This window comes from Fusarium fujikuroi, chromosome FFUJ_chr06 (assembly GCF_900079805.1).
Source record: "Fusarium fujikuroi IMI 58289 draft genome, chromosome FFUJ_chr06".
Lineage (NCBI taxonomy): Eukaryota > Fungi > Ascomycota > Sordariomycetes > Hypocreales > Nectriaceae > Fusarium > Fusarium fujikuroi.
The window spans coordinates 2,908,397-2,927,152 of NC_036627.1; the positions used below are offsets into that span (position 1 = coordinate 2,908,397).

The 18,756-nt window shown below is 48.8% G+C and overlaps 5 protein-coding genes; 3 read left to right on the top strand and 2 right to left on the bottom strand.

The window, feature by feature from the left end:
* Nucleotides 1–1,532: 1,532 nt before the first annotated feature.
* Nucleotides 1,533–3,515, top strand: FFUJ_06229 (probable D-lactate dehydrogenase (cytochrome); the record flags this gene model as incomplete). XM_023579531.1 has 5 exons in its annotated part: nt 1,533–1,829; nt 1,878–2,277; nt 2,337–2,555; nt 2,607–3,005; nt 3,073–3,515. The coding sequence occupies 5 exons, from the start codon at nt 1,533–1,535 to the stop codon at nt 3,513–3,515; spliced, it is 1,758 nt and encodes a 585-aa protein (XP_023432353.1).
* A 977-nt stretch (nt 3,516–4,492) lies between these two features.
* FFUJ_06230 (probable RNA-dependent RNA polymerase (RdRP) SAD-1) lies at nt 4,493–8,676 on the top strand (the record flags this gene model as incomplete). XM_023579532.1 has 2 exons in its annotated part: nt 4,493–7,463; nt 7,517–8,676. The coding sequence occupies 2 exons, from the start codon at nt 4,493–4,495 to the stop codon at nt 8,674–8,676; spliced, it is 4,131 nt and encodes a 1,376-aa protein (XP_023432354.1).
* Nucleotides 8,677–9,021: 345 nt separating this feature from the next.
* On the bottom strand, nt 9,022–9,983 carry FFUJ_06231 (uncharacterized protein; the record flags this gene model as incomplete). XM_023579533.1 has 3 exons in its annotated part: nt 9,022–9,278; nt 9,477–9,553; nt 9,616–9,983. 3 exons carry the CDS (start codon nt 9,981–9,983, stop codon nt 9,022–9,024), a joined length of 702 nt encoding a protein of 233 aa, XP_023432355.1.
* A 307-nt stretch (nt 9,984–10,290) lies between these two features.
* FFUJ_06232 (uncharacterized protein) lies at nt 10,291–10,929 on the top strand (the record flags this gene model as incomplete). Its single annotated transcript, XM_023579534.1, has 1 exon — nt 10,291–10,929. One exon carries the CDS (start codon nt 10,291–10,293, stop codon nt 10,927–10,929), a length of 639 nt encoding a protein of 212 aa, XP_023432356.1.
* A 435-nt stretch (nt 10,930–11,364) lies between these two features.
* On the bottom strand, nt 11,365–18,672 carry FFUJ_06233 (related to myosin II; the record flags this gene model as incomplete). XM_023579535.1 has 3 exons in its annotated part: nt 11,365–11,829; nt 11,881–18,162; nt 18,211–18,672. 3 exons carry the CDS (start codon nt 18,670–18,672, stop codon nt 11,365–11,367), a joined length of 7,209 nt encoding a protein of 2,402 aa, XP_023432357.1.
* Between the last annotated feature and the right edge of the window lie 84 nt (nt 18,673–18,756).

An 18,756-nucleotide genomic window follows, 5' to 3' on the forward strand; every position in this document is an offset into this window, starting at 1 on the left:
CGATAAAAGATGAATTTGAGCCCAACAAAAGTGTCGATTCTTGACAGATGTCTCTCTCGAACCGTGAAAGTGAATTCAAGATGTCGCCCACAATATTGAGGCACGTCAGAGAAAATGCCCCTGCCTTTCGTACTTCCCATAACTATGATAATATATCTCATCAATCTGCCAGTACCCATATACGTAGCTCGTGTTGCTTTCGAACATCATGTTTGTCAAGGAGTAATGTGAGGAACAAAGCTGACTGGTAGGGCTGCATTGCACAACAATTTACGATCAAGGCAATGACGAAAACAGCCTGTATACAAAAGTGCTCATGGGTTACATCCATGATTATCAGACTATCAGTTGACCTCCTAATACGTAAAGTTGTGGCTGTGTTACAATCTTGCTGACCGAGGAGAGAATTCGGATGTAGGCGAATTCCTATTCCTTAACCATCCCACGTCTACGAGAATGTTGGTTGTTTGCGAATGACTTGTCTCTCGAATTGAGTTTCTTCATTTATTCCCCAACTTCTCCATTGAGCTAGTTGCTCCATCCCACTGAAGGAAGCTCTTGAACCCCCAAACTGCGAATAGCACCAAGTGGGCTCGGCTTCTTTCCCACTCTCCACACTCCCACGGTACATGCTGCAAGCTGTGAAACTGCTGGTTCGGCGAGCAAACCGAGTCATTTAGAAGCGGGGAAATGATCAATCCATCGTAAATCTAGGGTACCGAGTCGTGTAATTACGCATGAGGTCAAAATGCATGACTAACGAGAACTGCAGTCGCCTGCCGAATCCTCCTCAGCCATGATGCAGTTGGCTGCACGCCTTGAAGCTGCGATTCGACAATGCGAGTCTCACGCGCGCTGTTCCTGTGATGTGCATGTGGGAGTAATGCGTGGGGAGCCTCAAACCACCCATGGATTCAATGCGACTGAATTTCTTGTTACAGTAAGACCGCACACGCACAAGGTCCATTAAAGATGGATCGTGTGCCCCCTCACCATTACCTAGCTAGACAGACCCGCTAGGCTCAACATGCTATGGGAAAAAGCCATGCTAAGACCCAGCGGCAACGCGGTGCCCAAGTGTATTGCATCAGCGACACTATGCTTACAAGAGAAGCCGTTGGTATTTAGATTTCTACTTTCCTAGATATGCCCCACGTGCGCCGGTGATGTTCTTGAGACTACTTATAAGTGAGTGTCAGCCCCATCGTGGCCACATCTACCTAGTTCCAGAATTCTCCTTTGCGAGGTCATTTCTCCTGGTTGCTTGAATTAAAGGATTCTTGTCGTTCTTCCCTCTTCTCACCTGCTTGCGGATACTCGGTACAGATTCGCTTAGATGCGGCAGAGGTTCCTGTTCGTGATCAAAACGTTGCTCGCAAGAGCCATATTACGCAACGGACTCGTTGAATTTTGTTAATTGGAGGGAAAGCAGCAGCCTTCGGGCCCTGAATCGATCTTGGTTCTGCATCGGTCAATTGTGGACCGGGCCGCCTGAGTCATAAAATTATAGATTTCCTTAACATTCGGTTGAAATGTTTACCAGCAGGACTTCGACAAGAACCCTATTGGGCCGTTGTGCCCAGAGAACGGAATTTCGACGAGGTCTTACAGTCTCCCCTGGCCTTCGTTCTCGTGTTGCCCATGATTCTGCTCAGAGAAAACCAAGGAATAGCCAGGGATGGTCGCGACCAAAGGTTTTGGCAGTAGCCATTGGAGCTGGTGCTCTTGGATGGGGGCTTGCCAGCTTCAACGAAAGTAAAGGCACTGGAAAATATATATGGGGTCGACCGGTTGCGCCTCATTACGCTACGTTGCCCGAGATGGAGAAGGTAAAATACCTGCACATTCTCATGCCCTCAGACTGATCTTCGAAACAGGCGATCAAGCGAATCGAGAATGAGGTTGGAATAGAAGGCTTTATTTCGACGGACCCCGAGGATCTACTCGCACATGGCTACTCAGAATGGTCTACGGTCAACCCTGATACTTTGCCGGTAGCTGTGGCATATCCTAGAACAACCGAGCAAGTTTCTGTGATCGCTCGCATATGTCATGAGCATCGCGTTCCCATCATCCCCTATTCAGGAGGCTCAAGCTTGGAAGGCAATTTTTCTGCCCCTTATGGAGGAATCAGTGTGGATTTTGCGTATATGGACCAAATCATTCAGTTCAACAAAGATGATATGGATATTGTGGTCCAGCCCAGTATTGGCTGGCAAGATCTAAACGCAAAGTTATTGGCTATGGATAGTGGCCTTTTCTTTCCCGTCGATCCTGGTATGTGACTAACAAGCATGGAGGGCCAGAGATATCGCAGCACTGACGAATATACCCAGGCCCATCAGCGAAGATTGGAGGCATGATCGGAACGAATTGCTCCGGGACAAACGCTGTAAGATATGGCACAATGAAGGATTGGGTAATCAACTTGACCGTTGTCCTGTCTGACGGGCGTATTATCAAAACCAGACGAAGGCCGCGAAAGTCATCTGCTGGATACAACCTGAATGGATTGTTTGTTGGTTCTGAAGGCACATTAGGGATTGTCACGGAAGGTATAACAAAGCGTATCCACGCAAAAATGAACGTTTTACTAACACTCACAGCTACACTCAAGCTGGCTGTCATTCCAGAGCAGTATTCGGTTGCTGTTGTTACATTTCCCACCATTCGAGATGCCGCCGATGCAGCAGCTGGCGTCATGCAGGCCGGCGTTCCCGTCGCGGCGATGGAGATCATGGATGAAGTTCAAATGCGAGTTATCAACCTCGGTGGTGCTACGAAACCGCGGGTCTGGAAGGAATTGCCAACATTGTTTTTCAAGTTCTCGGGTACAAAAGACGGCGTGAAAGACAACATCAGCAGAGTAAAGAAAATTGCGGCGGCAAACAAGGGTGGAAGTTTCGAATTTGCTCGGGATGCTGCTGAGCAACAGTTGCTCTGGTCTGCCAGGAAAGAGTCCCTTTGGTCTATGCTCTCTCTCCGAAAAAATGGTGACGATGTTTGTGAGTACCACAGTGCCGCAATCAACATATTACCTGTCAACCCGGTCGCTAATTGATGATAACACAGGGAGCACCGATGTAGCTGTTCCGTTCAGCCGGCTAGCTGACATCATAGAGGTCAGCAAGAAAGAGATGGATGAGCTTGGTCTCTTTGCCAGCATCTTGGGGCATGTAGGAGACGGAAACTTTCATGAAAGTATCATGTATAACAAGAACGTCCCTGGTGAGCGCCAAAAAGTCGAAGCTTGCGTCAAGAACATGGTGAAACGAGCGCTAGACATGGATGGGACATGTACAGGAGAGCATTCCATCGGCTGGGGCAAAAAGGAGAGTCTACTCTGGGAAGTTGGACCAGAGACTCTGGAAGTTATGGCAGCTGTGAAGAAGGCTTTCGACCCCGAATGGATCTTGAATCCTGGAAAGATCATGGATGTGCCTTGGGAGAACACTCTGTATCCTGGGTCCAATACCGCGGTAACACCAAACCGTGTGGTGAAAGACTTGGTCTAAGACAGGAGTTATCGCTGTGTTTCTACATAGCTTCTTAAACTAGTGGTTGAGCAACAAATCATTACTGTATATAGAGATTTGCAGTATGGATTGATGCTTGCATGGGCCGCTTGCAGCCCTGCTTCCAACACAGCAGCTTAGTCCTAGTGTTGAATGAAGCATGTAAGACAAACCCAATCAGCAGCTAGAGCTTGAGAGAGCTATGCATCTCCGTGTGAATGATATAGCCAACGGCTCAGTCATCAATACGAAATTGAGGCACACTGCAATACGGCGTCTTACACTGCAAGATCTTGACAGATGTGGTGCTGCCGTAACAACCAAGAAATGCATTATATTCAAGCAAACAAAACATTTGAACAAAGCCGTCTGTACTCAGGAAAGCGGCCAAGTACTTAACTGTTTGCTGATATCAGCGATTTCGCTTCCATCACTAGGCTTCTTACATTGTTTTTTCAAACGACACCAAACACCAACAAACACCAACGGATAGCTGCGTTCAATCTCCTCTGGCCCAAAACCCTTTGCCTCTCTGCTCGAATTTTGACACTAGGTACTGTGCTTAGCTGGTGGCTTGATTTACTGCTTCATAAGGCCTGCTAGTTCGATTTTTCTTTCTTGTTTGCTGCAGCAGTCGCAGCAGGAGGCATCTGCAATCTCGAGCTTCTAGAAAAAGCCTGGTCTCTGAATCACTGCGCAACACTCACCACTTGTCATCGCTCATCATCACGCCAAGTGACAAAATTCATCTTCCTCGATCCAAGAAAAAGCCCTTTTATCTTGACCTTTGCTACAACAGCCGTGCTAACTTCTAACATCTATGATCAACACTTGAAGTGTGCTGCAGAGTTATTCCTGGGACATCACCCATTTGACCAAGGTACATTCTTTTGAAGCCATCGTTATCATTTGAACTCGTCGTTGAGGAGGCCACTTTGACTGACAACCTCTCCAGAATACATGGATAGAAATTGAACATGAGCTCCAAACGCCCCCCCGACGGACTCTCGAGAGGATTCCAACAAACCCCCAAGCACCAGCGAAGATCGAAGAGGTGCAGGCCAGGGAAACCGAAAGTTCGGCGAAACCATGCAGTCAACATTGATGGGCTTGCTCCTCAGCTCCACGAACAATGGAAAGCATGGCCTGAGCTCACGATACATCTTGAGGGATTGCCAACTTCAGTCACCACTTCAAATCTCTGGGACTGGTTCTCTCATGAGGGAGAAATCGCATACATGGATATCTACGAGACGCAAAGAAATCCGAACATCAGTAACGCCAAAATCAGGTTTGAACCACCGCCAGAGCGAAACTTTTGGTACACAGGCAGTTATATTGTTCGCCATCACGACAGAAAACAACACCCCAAAGAGATTGAGATTTCCATCAAGCTTTCCAATCACGTACCTCCAGGGTTTCTGAAAAGCCCAGTACATCCTGACCGGACTTGTCCTGTCAAACTGACACTCTATCCTGCGGCCATACATTTCGGGAGCCTGACAGGGGAGAACTCAATGAAGATCATGAAGTCTATCCCTGGGATGGGCAATGGACGAAGTCTCAAACTTGAGGTTAATCCGAAATACCAGAGACTGACTGCTTTCTTCCCCGTACCGAGTGTTGTGGGGGGGAACAGAACTGAACGACAACACAAAGTTGTTATTGACTTTGCGAGTATGAAGAATGTTTACCAAACAGCGACCGCTGATAATTGCTGTACTTTTGTTGTTCCTCTCAAGATACCACCCCAGTACTATTGGAAGGCACCTAATATTCATTTGACCTTTTCCGACGAAGCCAAGAATTGGAGTGTAATGGAGAGCTGGAACCGTGCGACAAACATTGTTCAGCATGCTGGCCTCCCCATGATGCACCCGGTCACGCTCCACAACGATTTCCAAGATCCCGAATTCGTTGATATCGGCCGATGGACCACCATTGGTTTCGTTTTGGACGGGGGGACTGAAATAGCAAGCCAGGTCAATCAGCAATTAGTGACCATCCTGGACGACTTCAACATCTCCACCAAAGTTCAAGATGATTTCAAAACTGTGGATGGAACAAAAGCAAAGATGTGGGAATATATAGACCATCAGGCTCCGACCGAAGGACACAACGCACTTCAGATGCTTCAGTACTCTCGGGACTCGGTTATTCATCTACCTTTCGACATCAGATACCAGCTTGAAGTTTGTCTTTCACGCGGCTATCTAAACGAACACATGATAGAGAGGGAGTTCTTGGAGAGACTTGCGAACATGAAGCCAGCCAAAGCCAGACTTTGTCTCGAAACCGTGGCTGATAACGCTCAAGTCGTCGTTGACCCAATGGCTATTCTAGAGGAGTCTCAGCTTGATGGCTCCATAATCATGTCAAGGGTTCCTTCTCATTGTTGTCTCATCCGTAAAGCAGTCATCACGCCAACAACCATTCGCTATACAACGCCTACTGTGGAGATGTCCAACCGCGTCATGCGTCGCTACAAGCATTATGAGGATCGTTTCCTCAAAGTTCAGTTTACCGAAGAGATGGAAAAGGGGAGGATTGCGGTGAACAAGGACCAAAACGACGAGATCTACAAAAGAGTGCTTCGTTCAATGTATAAAGGCGTCCGTATCGGCGATCGTCTTTACGAATTCCTTGCCTTTGGCAACTCGCAGCTCAGAGTCAACGGCGCTTACTTCTTTTGTCCCACGGAGCACCTATCATGCGATGATATACGCAGGTGGATGGGCCAGTTTAGCCATATAAAGGTTGTGGCGAAGTATGCTGCTCGTCTCGGCCAATGCTTCTCTACCACACGAGAGCTTCATGCAATTTCGGCGCCGGCAACCAGACAGATTCCTGATATTGAGAGGAATGGCCACTGCTTCACCGACGGTATCGGCAAGATATCGTCGTTCTTGGCGCAGCTTATCAGCGAAGACATGATTCTTGATGTTATTGCGCAACCCTCCGCCTTCCAGTTTCGTATGGGTGGCTGTAAAGGGGTTCTCGCCATTTGGCCCAACGACACTAAAGTCATGGAAGTCCACATTCGTGAATCCCAGAAGAAGTTTGAGTCAGATTCCAAAGGTCTCGAAATTATCCGCAGTGCAGCAATGGCGACAGCAACCCTCAACAGACAAACAATCACCATTCTCGAATGTCTTGGGGTCCCCATCGCTTCCTTCACTAACCTGCTTGACCACCAGTTACGGTCGTATGAGCTGGCCATGGAGGACAACGACGTTGCAATAGACATGTTGACCAAATTTGTTGACGAGAACAGTATCTCTGACCTGCTTAGGGCTGGTTTCAAAACAGATGATCTGCAGGAACCGTTCGTTGTTAACGTACTTAAACTGTGGAGGTCTTGGTCCTTGAAGCTCCTCAAGGAGAAAGCAAGGATCCAGGTGCAGAAAAGTGCCTTCGTCCTTGGCTGCGTCGATGAAACTGGCACCCTCAGAGGTCACTCATCCGAAACCGAAGGCTCCGAAGATAAAGATATCGATAGACTTCCGCAAATCTTCATTCAGCTGAGCGACGCAACACACTATAACAAGACTCAGATCATTAGTGGAGTATGCATAATTGGACGCAATCCTTCTCTGCACCCAGGAGACATTCGTGTTGTGGAAGCGGTGGACTGTCCAGCCCTTCACCACCTGAGGGACGTCGTTGTATTTCCCTCCACTGGCGATCAGCCTGTTCCTAATATGCTCTCTGGTGGTGACCTTGACGGCGACGACTTCTTCGTAATATGGGAGCCGACTTTGATTCCGAAAAGATGGAATTATCCGCCTATGAACTACTCAGCACCCAAACCCATTGAGCTTGATCGTGATGTCACGGTCGACGATCTCAGAAACTTTTTCGTCAAGTACCTAAAGAACGATAAACTGCCGCTCATTGCAACATCTCATCTAGCCTTTTCGGACGAGCTTGGCCCAATGTCATCAAAATGTAAGTCTAGGTAATGCTCACATATCGAAGTCTTCTGCTAACCCTGCTTTAAGGTCTTGAACTTGCAGAGTTGCACTCCAAAGCAGTGGACTATCCGAAGACAGGCGACCCGGCGGTATTGAGACGAGATCAGCAACCTCGGAAGTGGCCCCATTTTATGGAGAAGAAGAACAGCTACAACTCAAGGAAAGCTCTTGGTATCATATTTGACAAAGTGAAAGGCAAGCAAGTCAAGTTTGACCCTATCTGGGACAGTCCGTTCGACCAACGGATTATCACAAAGTTTGAGCTCGACCGAGACATACTCAAATCTGCAAGAAAGATCAAGACACAATACGATACATCTGTACGCCGACTACTGAGCCAACATGCGCTCAAGACTGAATTCGAACTTTGGACTGGCTTTGCCATGTCGAGACCAGCTGTTGGTTCAGACTACAAAGTTCAGGAGGAGCTTCGTCGCGAATACACTAATCTCAAGGGGGCATTTCGACAGCTATGTATCGATACTGCAGGTTCTAAAAGTGCAGAAAAACTCGAACCCTTTGTCGCAGCCATGTACAAGGTAACCGATGAGGAGATGAAAATTGCACTATACGAGCACCACCGAGGAGTCATCAACGACACGGGAACCCTCTTGCAACCGCGCAAGCTGGAACCAAAGTCAATGCCTCTGATTAGTTTCCCCTGGATCTTCCATAGGGAGATGTGTCGTATGGCAAACTCTAGTGACCTTGAACTGAGAACTCTACTTGCCGCGGGACCTCGTCAAGGAGAAATGCCAGGGGTTGGCGAGCACCTTGAGCCAACAGTGAAGAATGATGCCACGCCTGTAAAACACGAGGTCCCCGAAGTGTCTGACCTGGCACCTGAGATCCATTCTCGCCTTCCGGACGGCACAGTCCTTCATCGAGGACAGCCATTGGCTATCTTCCCTCTGGAAGACGATGCGGTGTCCGACGTAGATGACGACTCCCCTAATGGCATTTCTGGTTCAGGACAATCATCTTCTGCTGGAATAGATTCTGGAATGGTCAGCGACGAACAGCCAGATATTTCATCAGAGAATGTCATGCAAGTTGAAGTTCCGAGTGATGATGATGATGTTGTCGAAGACGATACAGACTCGATCTACAGTGATGAATTGGGGGAAGACGAAGAAGAAGCTATGGATCGCTTGGTCAACCTCATGAGTCAGGTGGATGCCAAGTGACCATTAGCATTGCGATCAGCTGCCGACACGACCGCGACATTAGTCTAAGGTTGAAAATCTTGTGGCTGGAGAAATTGCCGCGTGCAAGTATGGACCGTTGGAACTGTGAGGACGACAACGGGCCAGCCAGCTAGTAAGGACAAGGTAGACAGTAAACTCAGTAGTACAGTAAACCAAGGTTTTGGGACTATCAGGTACTTAGGCCGATAATAAAATTCATCGTCTGATGCAAAGATCCGTCCGTAAAACCCATTTTTCACCTGCAGTAACCTCTCGTCCTTCGTGCTAAGTTCAAGTGATTAGTAAATCGTTAGGGTCGAGATTCATGCAGCACCGGATGTCTGTCTAATCAAAGACGGCAAAAGGGTATATGGAGCCTCTTACCAGTAGACAATCGTCTCCATGCTTGTGCAGAAGCAATGTCCCAGTCTCGAGAGGGACTACGATCTCTTCTCGAGACGACCTTCGATCTCTTGGGTAAAATACAGTCTCGCCCCCAACACAACCCTCAGAAGCAGATGTCAAATATAGTAACAGGGTCCAGGTGGTCCTCACCGGTAGCGGAGGATTCGAAGGCAACGTCAGGTTATTCGAGTCGTCATCTGGTGGGCGACACAGATATTGGTCAGCTAAGGTGCGCATGTCAAGTGAGAAGAGGGAGTCATGAGATAGATGGATGGGTGCAGATTATGGAACGGTTGTGGAAGGACAGGAGCAAGAGGATTGCGCCGTTATGCCATGGAGGTCGCTACGATGGTCGCTGAATGGAACAGTTGCGGAAATGAGACCTATACACGTACAATGGCAGTCAAAAAACTGGCCTTTCGAGTAACGATATACGCGAATGTTAGGATTCAGCCCAACAGGTTCACCACCCCTACGCAACATTAACTCTGCTGTCTACGACTTCGTGACCCTTCGACGCGAAGCAAGACTTACCAGTTCTCGTCAACATCACCGTCTAGCAAAAGCTCTTTCAAACCAGTTTGCTCCCATAAGCGGGAAGCAAAGTCATGGCTCTCAACCTGGAACCGATCGTTGACACGAACTGCTTCGCCCCGCTTGGGTCGACCTGGCGTTGTTTGTAGAGGGAGGGTTTTTAAAAAGGCGACATAATCGCGGCAGAGCGATCGCGGGAAAAACGAAGGTACAAGAACAACCTTGGAAGTTAATGGATGAGGTTCAGGAGACAAGTCAACTATCGGCAGAGAAGGCTTGAAGGCTGGCCATGATGGAGGAGCTGGTGGCGGCGGCGCCGAGGCTTCCACTTTGCCTGACTTGGGCCCCTTATTTTTTATTTTCGGCATACTTTTCAAAATGCAAAGTAGGGAATAATTATTCGGCGGTTGCTGGGCTGGAGGGAGAGAGGTTGATAAGGTTCTTTATTGACTTGGCACGACATGACATGACATGAGACAGTGATACTTGAGAGTTATGTAGATATCCATTACATTAGGTTCGCGACAGTTGTATGCAATGAGCGGGGTGCCATATCCCCTAAAAGTAAGGTAAGAGGAAGTAATAGGCATTCAACGGTTTACCTTATTATTCCAGCATGCCTAGTTAAACGCCGCCATCAAACAGACGTTGGCTGATCACGAAAAGAAAGAAAAAATGCCTATTCTTGCTTCTTTAGTAAGCTCGTGGCTAGGGATACCCAACTCTGATAAAGGTCCAATTCTCCAGGAAAACCAGGAAACTTCACCAGCTCAGCAAAGACCATCTGCAAATGTTTCAATCCCACCAGCAACACCAACTCCACCAACTATTTCTGCTGCTCCACAAAGAACATCGCCAATAATAGCAGCACAGCAACCGTCATGGGACCGTTCAATTCGACAGTTCGGTCTGCTTCTCACTGGTGCTGGGTTCCTTGCTGCATCTGTTGCTGTATCAAGACGTTCAGTGCTGCGAATGCGGCACGATTCCTTCCCCAAATTTTACACTTCCAACCGTCATCAAGTCAAGTTTGACTCGGGTGACAGGTCTTTACTCGCTGTAACAGCCCTTGGGCTTGCCACGCTCAACGTCATGAGCTTTGGAGTCATGTTAGTAGGAGGCATTTCCTGGGCATTTGATCTCTCCTCGATAGAGGAATTAAGGCAGCGAACACAGGCTGTGACCCGCAGGCCCGGGATGGTGAGCCCTGAAGATGAAAAAGCGATGGAGGAGTTGATAGAGGGACTTATGGGCAAGATGGGAATGGAGAAGCCACAGAAGCCTTCAGGCATCTCCCAAGAGGATGAGAAATAATGTCCCTGTGTCATCTGTTGAGGCAAGCCGCCCCTCGATACTACAAAGTTGAGGAGAGCTTGGTGTGTAAGATACGATGTATTCATATTATGCGAGATGAAATATGCCAACCACAAAACAACTGCTGAAGAACTTTAGGCATTCAACCAGTCGTATTGAACTATCATGCAGTGAATTTGCCACAGAAAGAGGAATCTCACATAGTAAACATGCAGCGTAAGCTCTTCATTAATCATACGCAAAGTAAATAACACCTAAAGCACTAGCGAGCCAAAACCAATCCTAGACACCATCCGCCATCCATCATGCCCGTCTCCTATGCCTTGCAAACCATTACAGTACCCAGACCCTGGACAAATGCTTCAACGCCTCATCAACATGTTCCCAGCTTATGTGTGTATCCTACATTCGCCTCCTTGTTCAACACCCCTACCTCTATAGGAATCCTTTTGTGAAGCTGGGGACCCTACTAAGGCTACTCTTCCTCCTGGGAATGTCCACCATGGATGATGCATCATCTCCTTCGCTGACCCGCCAGGGGCCCATGCGACTGCGGACACTACCCATGACGCTCCCCGACCCCTTGTCGTTGCGGAGGCTCTTCAATCCTGCCAATTCGCGCTCCAGTCGGGCGATTTTCTCTCTTTCTTCTCGGAGTTCACGCTCAGCTCGACGAGCTGACAACTGGTTTTGGGACTCCGATGACTGTAGCTCCTCGATGGTCTTCAGTAGCTTCTCGACCTTGTCGCGCATCCTTGAGACATCCTCTGAAAGCTGTGTGTTTTGTTTGTCCTTGCGGTCGATCTGTCCTTGCATATCCTTCACGATTCGATCTACGTTTCGAACGGAGCGCTGAGATTTGCTACGCTCAGTCTCCTGGTCTTCGAGCTGTGATTCGAGCTGCATCATGTTAGCTTCGATAAAGTTGTTTAGTGTCACAGGGCAACTCACTTCCTGAATACGTTTGTGCAGGAACTTGACATCCTGGCTGGCGCTCGAGTAGCCCTTGGTCTCCAGATCAACAAGTTTGAGTTGGGCCTCGTTGAGAACTTTTTCCAAGGATGCCTTTTGTTGTTGCAGCTGAATGCTGTTTTCGCGCTCCACCATGACATCCTTTTGTACCTCCGTCACTAGGGCTTCTGCTCTGCGCATCTTCTCCACGGCAGCGGCCGCAATATCCTCTTGTTGGGCAAGGTGTGACCTTAGTTCCAGAATCTCCTTGTCCATGTTGGCGGCATTGCGCAGAGAGGGACTGTCTCCCTTCACAAGGTCTTCAAGGCCAGATTTTGCTTCCTCTAGGCGGGCCTCAACATTCCGCTTCTCCCGGAGAAGATGGTCTCGTTCTGCTGTGATCTCGTCCACCGAGGAGCGGAGAGTACGGACTTGAGAGAGCAATGTCACAACCTTTCCTTGAGCTTCGTTATGAGCATTTACTGCCTCATCACGAGAGGAAGCGACATCTGCCAATGTTGACTCTAAACGAGCCTTCTCCTTGGACCAGGTTGAGCTGTTAAGGACTTCATCATCCCACTTTGACCTCAATTCATCAAGTTCTTCTCGAAGGCGGGCGATCTCTGCTTGTTTGAAGAGCCTCTCCTCACGAGCAAGATCAAGTTCGTTGGTCAATGTAGCGAACTCGGCCTGATACTTCTTACGAGTCTGCTCCATACTCGATTCCTTGTCCTCGATCTCCATGGCTCTCTGATTACGGTAGTCCTCGAGTTCGTGTTGAAGTCTCTTCTTAGCCTGAGTGGCAGCTGCCAAGTCTGTCGAAATATCCTCAACCTTCTCCTCGAGGCGTTGGTTCTGGCGTTGCAGATCCTCAATGCTGGCATCCATCTTCTCACGTTCTGCCATGACCTCCGCGTATGTGTCTTCAGCTTCCTTTGCCTGGGACTTGGCAAACTGTTCGGCACGACTAGCTTTGAGAACAGCGATCTCGGCTTGTTCGAGTTTGCTGAAGTATTCGTCCGCACGGCTCTTGTACATTTCAAGACTAGAAGAAACATCTGCAAACTTCGAGGTTTCTGCATCAAGACGAATCTGGAGATCTGCAAACTCTTGGAGAAGCTGATTCCGATTCTGTGCCTCCTGCTCTCTTGCTAGAGTCATCTCCTGTAGGTCAGACTTGACATCACGGAGCTCGACTTCGGCCTTGGCACGATCGTGTCGTAGTCTCTCAAAGTGTCCCTTGATATCGGTTAACTCCGCCACGGCGTCCTTGTGACTATGAACCAAGGCTCGACGAGAGTCTTCTTGGCTGTTTAGGACCTCCAAAATTTCTTCGTGTGTGCGTGTCTGTACATCCCGTAATGAAAGCTGCCCAGATCGAATTGTGCGCTCCAAAGCAGATACCTTCTTATTAGAGTCATCGAGCATTTCATGAAGACGGGTATTGACCATCTCAAGTTTTTGGATGCGACGCAAAGAGGGGCTTTGGTCGTCGTAGTTCTCCGGTATAGGCGTGCTTCGGTCAATCTGGCTCTGTAAGTGACGATTTTGCATTTCCTTAAGTTGAAGTTGATTCTGAAGTTCCTCGACTTCGGCTTTCAAATCCATACGATTGTTGAAGTTGAGAGTGTCGATGGTTCGATCGGAACGTGTTGAATCTTGAAGATGGTCGAGGTCCTGGAAGCGCCGGGTGGGTGTGGAAGTATTGGAGTAATTGCGAGCATGGAGCTTGGCTGCCCTCTTCTGAGTTGGTGACCCCTGGAAGGGCGCCTCGTTGAGCTGGATCTCCTCGAGCTTGGGTCGGCTAGCAGGGTCATTCCTCGACGCTCGCATTTCACTGAGTTGGTTCTCGGCGTTTGTTCGAGCTGCTGTTTGCACACGAAGGTTTTGCTGAAGCTCCTCAACCTTTCTCACAAGATCAAAGTTCTGAATGAGTACATTTTCATCAGCCCCATCCGACTGAGGGGGGATGGGAACCTCTGGATCGACAGTCCGTAGAACATCAAGCATCTGAGCTCGCAGCTCATTCACTTCCTTGTCTCGTGTATCCACGGACGTTTGCAGGGTACGAATAGTAGTCTGGGCCTGAGTTCGTAACTGCCGCTCTGACTCAATGGTTCTATTTGCTTCAGCCAGCTGCGCTGTGAAGGTAGAAGTCGCCTTTTCAGCATTTCTGCTTGACTTGACTTCACGGGCAACCTCATGGCTAAGATCTTCCAGGCTGAGCTGCAATTTCTCCGCTCTTTTCTCGAGTGATGCAATTGCGAGTTGGGAATCACCCAATTGCTTGTTGAGTTTTGTGTTCTGCTCTTCCAGCCGAGCCTTTTCGCGCTGGAGAGAGATGATCTGACCTCGAGAAGCTTCACTGGCGCGTGAACTAGAGCGAGCAATCTCCAGCCCTTTCTGCTGTAGTTTGTTCAGCAAAGCACGATTGTCATTCTCTGATGCTGTCAAGCGGCTCTTCACAGTGGTCAACTCTCGTTCAAGTCTTTCTTTGGCTTGGTCGTTTTTCAAGCCAAATTCGCCTGATTCGAGGATCAACTTGTTGAGGTCTTCAATCTGGCGGTTGAGCTTGGCGCACTCTCCTTCAAACCATTGGAGCCGTTCCTGTGCTGCATCGAGATCTTTTCGAAGACTGTTCTCGCGGTCCAGGGCTGCCTTAGAAGCTTGTCTCTCGCCAGCGACCTCGGCTTGCATTCTTGCCTCCTCAGCTTGTGTCTTGGCCACTCGAAGGCGGCGGATCTCTTGCCTTGCTTCGTCACGTTCTTTCTCAGCAGTAGTCCTGGCCTCCATCGTTCTCCGTAGGGTATCCTGCTGGGCATATAGTTCTTTCTCGATGATGATTTTTGACTCATTAAGACGATCGAATTCATCCTTCAACTCTTGGTAGCGGTGCTCACCGAGCAGTTGGACGTCATCTCGAGACTGGCGTTCTCGACTAAGATCCATTTGTGTTTTGTACAGCTCATCTTTCAGATCCTTTATTTGTGACTCGAGGACTTGGCGATTCTGATCGGCCTGTGCATCTTCCGACAGACGTGCTTCCAGCAAGTTCTTTGCGTCCTCGGCCTCTCGCTCCAGTTGAGATTGCCGAGACTTCATGGCTACAAGTTCAGCTTGAGCCTCGCGGTACTTCTCGGCGTTCTTCTCCTTCTCAGTGGTCAGAGACCTCTTCTGATCCTCAAGAGATTGACGCTCGCTTTCGAAGTTCTTGTTGTCGGTTCGCAGAAGAGCGAGTTCGCTCTCCTTTTGTCGAACAAGATCTTCGTAATCAGTCGACGTCTTGGAGAGCTCGTTGAGCTGTCTCTGGATGTCTTCGTTCTCGTGAGTAAGTTGAGTTTCTCGGAACTTAGTTGACTGAAGCTCTCTTTGAGCTGCGTTGAGTTTGAGCTCCGAATCTTGATCGAGCTTCACGAGCTTGGTCTCCAAATCCTGAACCTTCCTTTCCTTGACCGATAGTTGACTCTGAAGCATCTTGATTTCATCTTGGAGGGCGAGTTCCTGCTCGCTACGCTCGGCCTGTCTCTGAGTTATGTCGGCCATTGATTGTTCAACTTCGCTGATCTTTGTGCTCAGTCCCTTCTTCTCCTCCTCAAGCTTAGCAATGAGGGTGGCAGCTTGCTCAAGCTGAGAACGATATGTTTCAACATCTCGTTCCGCCCGGTTCTTGGCATTTAGAAGGTCGTCTAACTCGTCTTCTAGCCTTTCCTGGTCTTCAATTGCTCCCGCAAGCTTCTCCTCAAGCTCCGCTTCTCGAAGCTGAAGCCTCTTGAAAATTTCCTCTTTGTCCAAAGCAAGCGCACGCTCACTCTCGAGAGTTTGTTGGATTCGGATCATTTCAGCGTGACAATTTCGTCGTTCCTCCTCAAGTTTCATACGATTTTGGGACTCCAGTTGCATCCTTTCGTTTAGATCCTTGATCATTGCATCCCTTCGCTTAACTTCTGTGGCTGTACGAGTGGTGCCAAGAAGAGGCTTCATCTTCACTATCAGCTGCCACCAAGGGTTTTCCGCCAAATCCAGGTAAACGTTGAAGTTTCTTTGAATGATTCTGGTGGCCTCAGTACGAAATAGCCTCTTGTAGGCTGCCCGCCTTTGGATGAACCCTCGAGCGACTGATTGAAATCTGGACATAATTTGGGTGATTAGAGCATCTCGTTGCTCCTCAAGCTCTGCAAGAACACCCGCGCGGAAGAAGACTTTGGTCAAGCCCACCCGATATAAAGCGCGGTCAAGTCCAAGCTTTTCAAGCATAAGACTGGCCGCGGCCTGTCCTTCGAGATATCCTTTGGGCATGTCCTGGCAAAGGACCTCATATCGCTGTCGAAATTCTGCAAAGGGAAGTCTGTTGGGGAAGCCAGTCCGCGCGATTCTGATGCCTTCCAGAACACCATTGCAGCGTAATTGGTCTAGAACAAGGAGATTGTTGAACTGCTTTGGCTTCTTTTTGTGGTTGGGAAGGATGCATCGAACAAAATGAGGGTGGGTGGAGTGGAGTTGCGCCATGAGACTGTGAAGATGCTCCTTGTGTTTCTGGGCGACTGTGCGGAAGAGCCCTCGCTTGACTCTGCCTCTTCCAGTAGCATGATCCTCCTCAGATTCAGCACAGTCAGAAAACAGGGACGCAACGTGCTTGTTCGATGAAGCAGCTAGAAGGCGGGTGATGTTATCATTCAGAGGGTCCTTGTTTTTCTCTAACCATCCTTCTGTAGAGTACTCGACCTCGGCAGCGTAGTGCGTGAGAATGAAACCCTGACCTAGACGCGAGGGTCGATATTTCGTTGATTTCTTGTCCCACAAAGAATTAAGTTTCTCAGTGAATGACTTGTCTGTAGCTTTGGGCATAACGCAATCCTCATCTAGGCAAGAAAAGACACCTATTGGATTCGACAGTTCGATCAAATCAATCGTGGGCTGCAAGTCACGACCAAAATCGATGAATTTCCATTCGATCTGCTCACGTGCATATTCTTCTTGTTCCAGGACAAACATGTGATGATTGAAGAATTGCTGCAGCTTTTCGTTGGTGTAGTTGATGCATAGCTGCTCAAAGCTGTTCTGTTCGAAAATCTCAAAACCGGCGATATCGAGTACTCCGATAAAGTGCGAATCCTCCAGACCCATGCCAGTGCGATCGAGCTGCCCATTGATTCGGTTGACGAGATCGCCGAAACCGCGTTCATAGATGCCCTTCGAAAGAGCGTCTAAGCCAAGTCGAACTTGCTCAGGGGTTTGTACCTTCTCAACCCATTCTCGGCCTGCCTTGACTTTGGGGTGGAGGAGACCCTTCAAGAAGGGCTCTAATGGTACACCAAGAAGCTTACACACTTTTGCGGCTTGCTCTTTTGCATCTGGTGCCAGGCGGGCTTGGTCTGCAGTGCGGCTTTCCTTGACAACGGTGATGTTGCCCAGGTGTAGCACCGCGGCCACAGTTCGCAAAATAGACCTCTGCTCTTCATCCGAGAACCCCATCACGTTAAATGCTTCCATGAGGGATTCCCATTCATCATGGTCTGAGACACCCACGATTGTGTCGTGGCCATCTTTGGTATAATTGAAGTTTTCAACCGTAAGACCATCGATTAAGAATTCCCTCTTTAAGGCGGAGCTTGCCCCTTTAAGAAGTTGGTAGAAAACGTGGTAATTCCGTTCGTGGGAGTTGATATGTACGACTCTGGACTTTTCTAGCAGATACCAGTCGATGTATGCGCCACAGATAGCGCCATTTCGAGTGAATTCAATTCGAATGAATTTTCCGAACCGTGAGGAATTGTTGTTGCGAACTGTTTGAGCATTTCCGAATGCCTCTAGAATTGGGTTTGCTCGAAGGATTTGTTGTGAGAGGTTAGAATGGTGAGGTTTGTGCTTGATTGTCGAGTCTGCCTGAGCAACAGCAGCGAGGTATTGGATGACCTTTTTCGTGTTTTCTGTCTTGCCTGCGCCGGATTCGCCAGTCACTAGAATGCTCTGGTTCTTCCCCTCTTCCACAAGATTCCGGAAGGCTTCATCAGCCATTGCAAAAATATGAGGCTTTGTGTCCTCTCTGCTCCGCCCGCGATACATGTTGATGTATTCATTGCTGTAAATAGGAATCGATGCGTACGGGTTGACGGTAACAAGGAAAAGGCCTGAGTACGTATAAATCAAATCGGCTTGGTACCGCATATGAAGGTTGTGGACAACCGATGCCTCGTTCAAGTGCGTCAACTCGGCCATATCGTTTGCCTTGTCGAACTTGGCAGGGTTCACTTTGTCAACGCTCTCAGCATCGACGTCTCTTTGCTGAACAATTGTTAATATACGGAACGCCAACTACCAGCTGATACTTACAGTGCCGTCGTCGCATTGTACTAGTAACCGATTCCCATCCATTTCTTCGACGATCCATCCCCGGACGAATGCGGCTTGCGGATCCTTAAGCCAGACGTAGCGCTTCCCGGAGAAGTCGTTTTCGCCTTCGATACCCTTTACTGTATCATGACGTTTCATCTCCTCAGTCTTGATGAATGACGGTGCAAATGTCGTCGATGTTGGAGTGGCGCCCTTGGAGTCACTGCGTTGCTGCCTCGGCGCTGGGCCCGAGAAGCCATGAGTTATTGCTGATAATGATCCGTTCGACTGTGTCCGGCTGTGTCCTGGGGGTGTCGAGAGCCCAGAAGTTGATGAAGGAGAGGAGAATATGGCTGACTTGGGTCGCAAGTTGGTATTTGTAGCTGGAGAGGCAGAAGGTGTTCTCGCAAAAGGATTACTGCGCCGATGCGCTGTGCCATTGGCGTTGGCGTTGAAAGACATCGTGATTAGCCCACATGAACAATTGGTAGTATTGCGATCCTCTCGGCCAGATACTCGACTCCAGGTTGTGCGATCAGGCAAAGT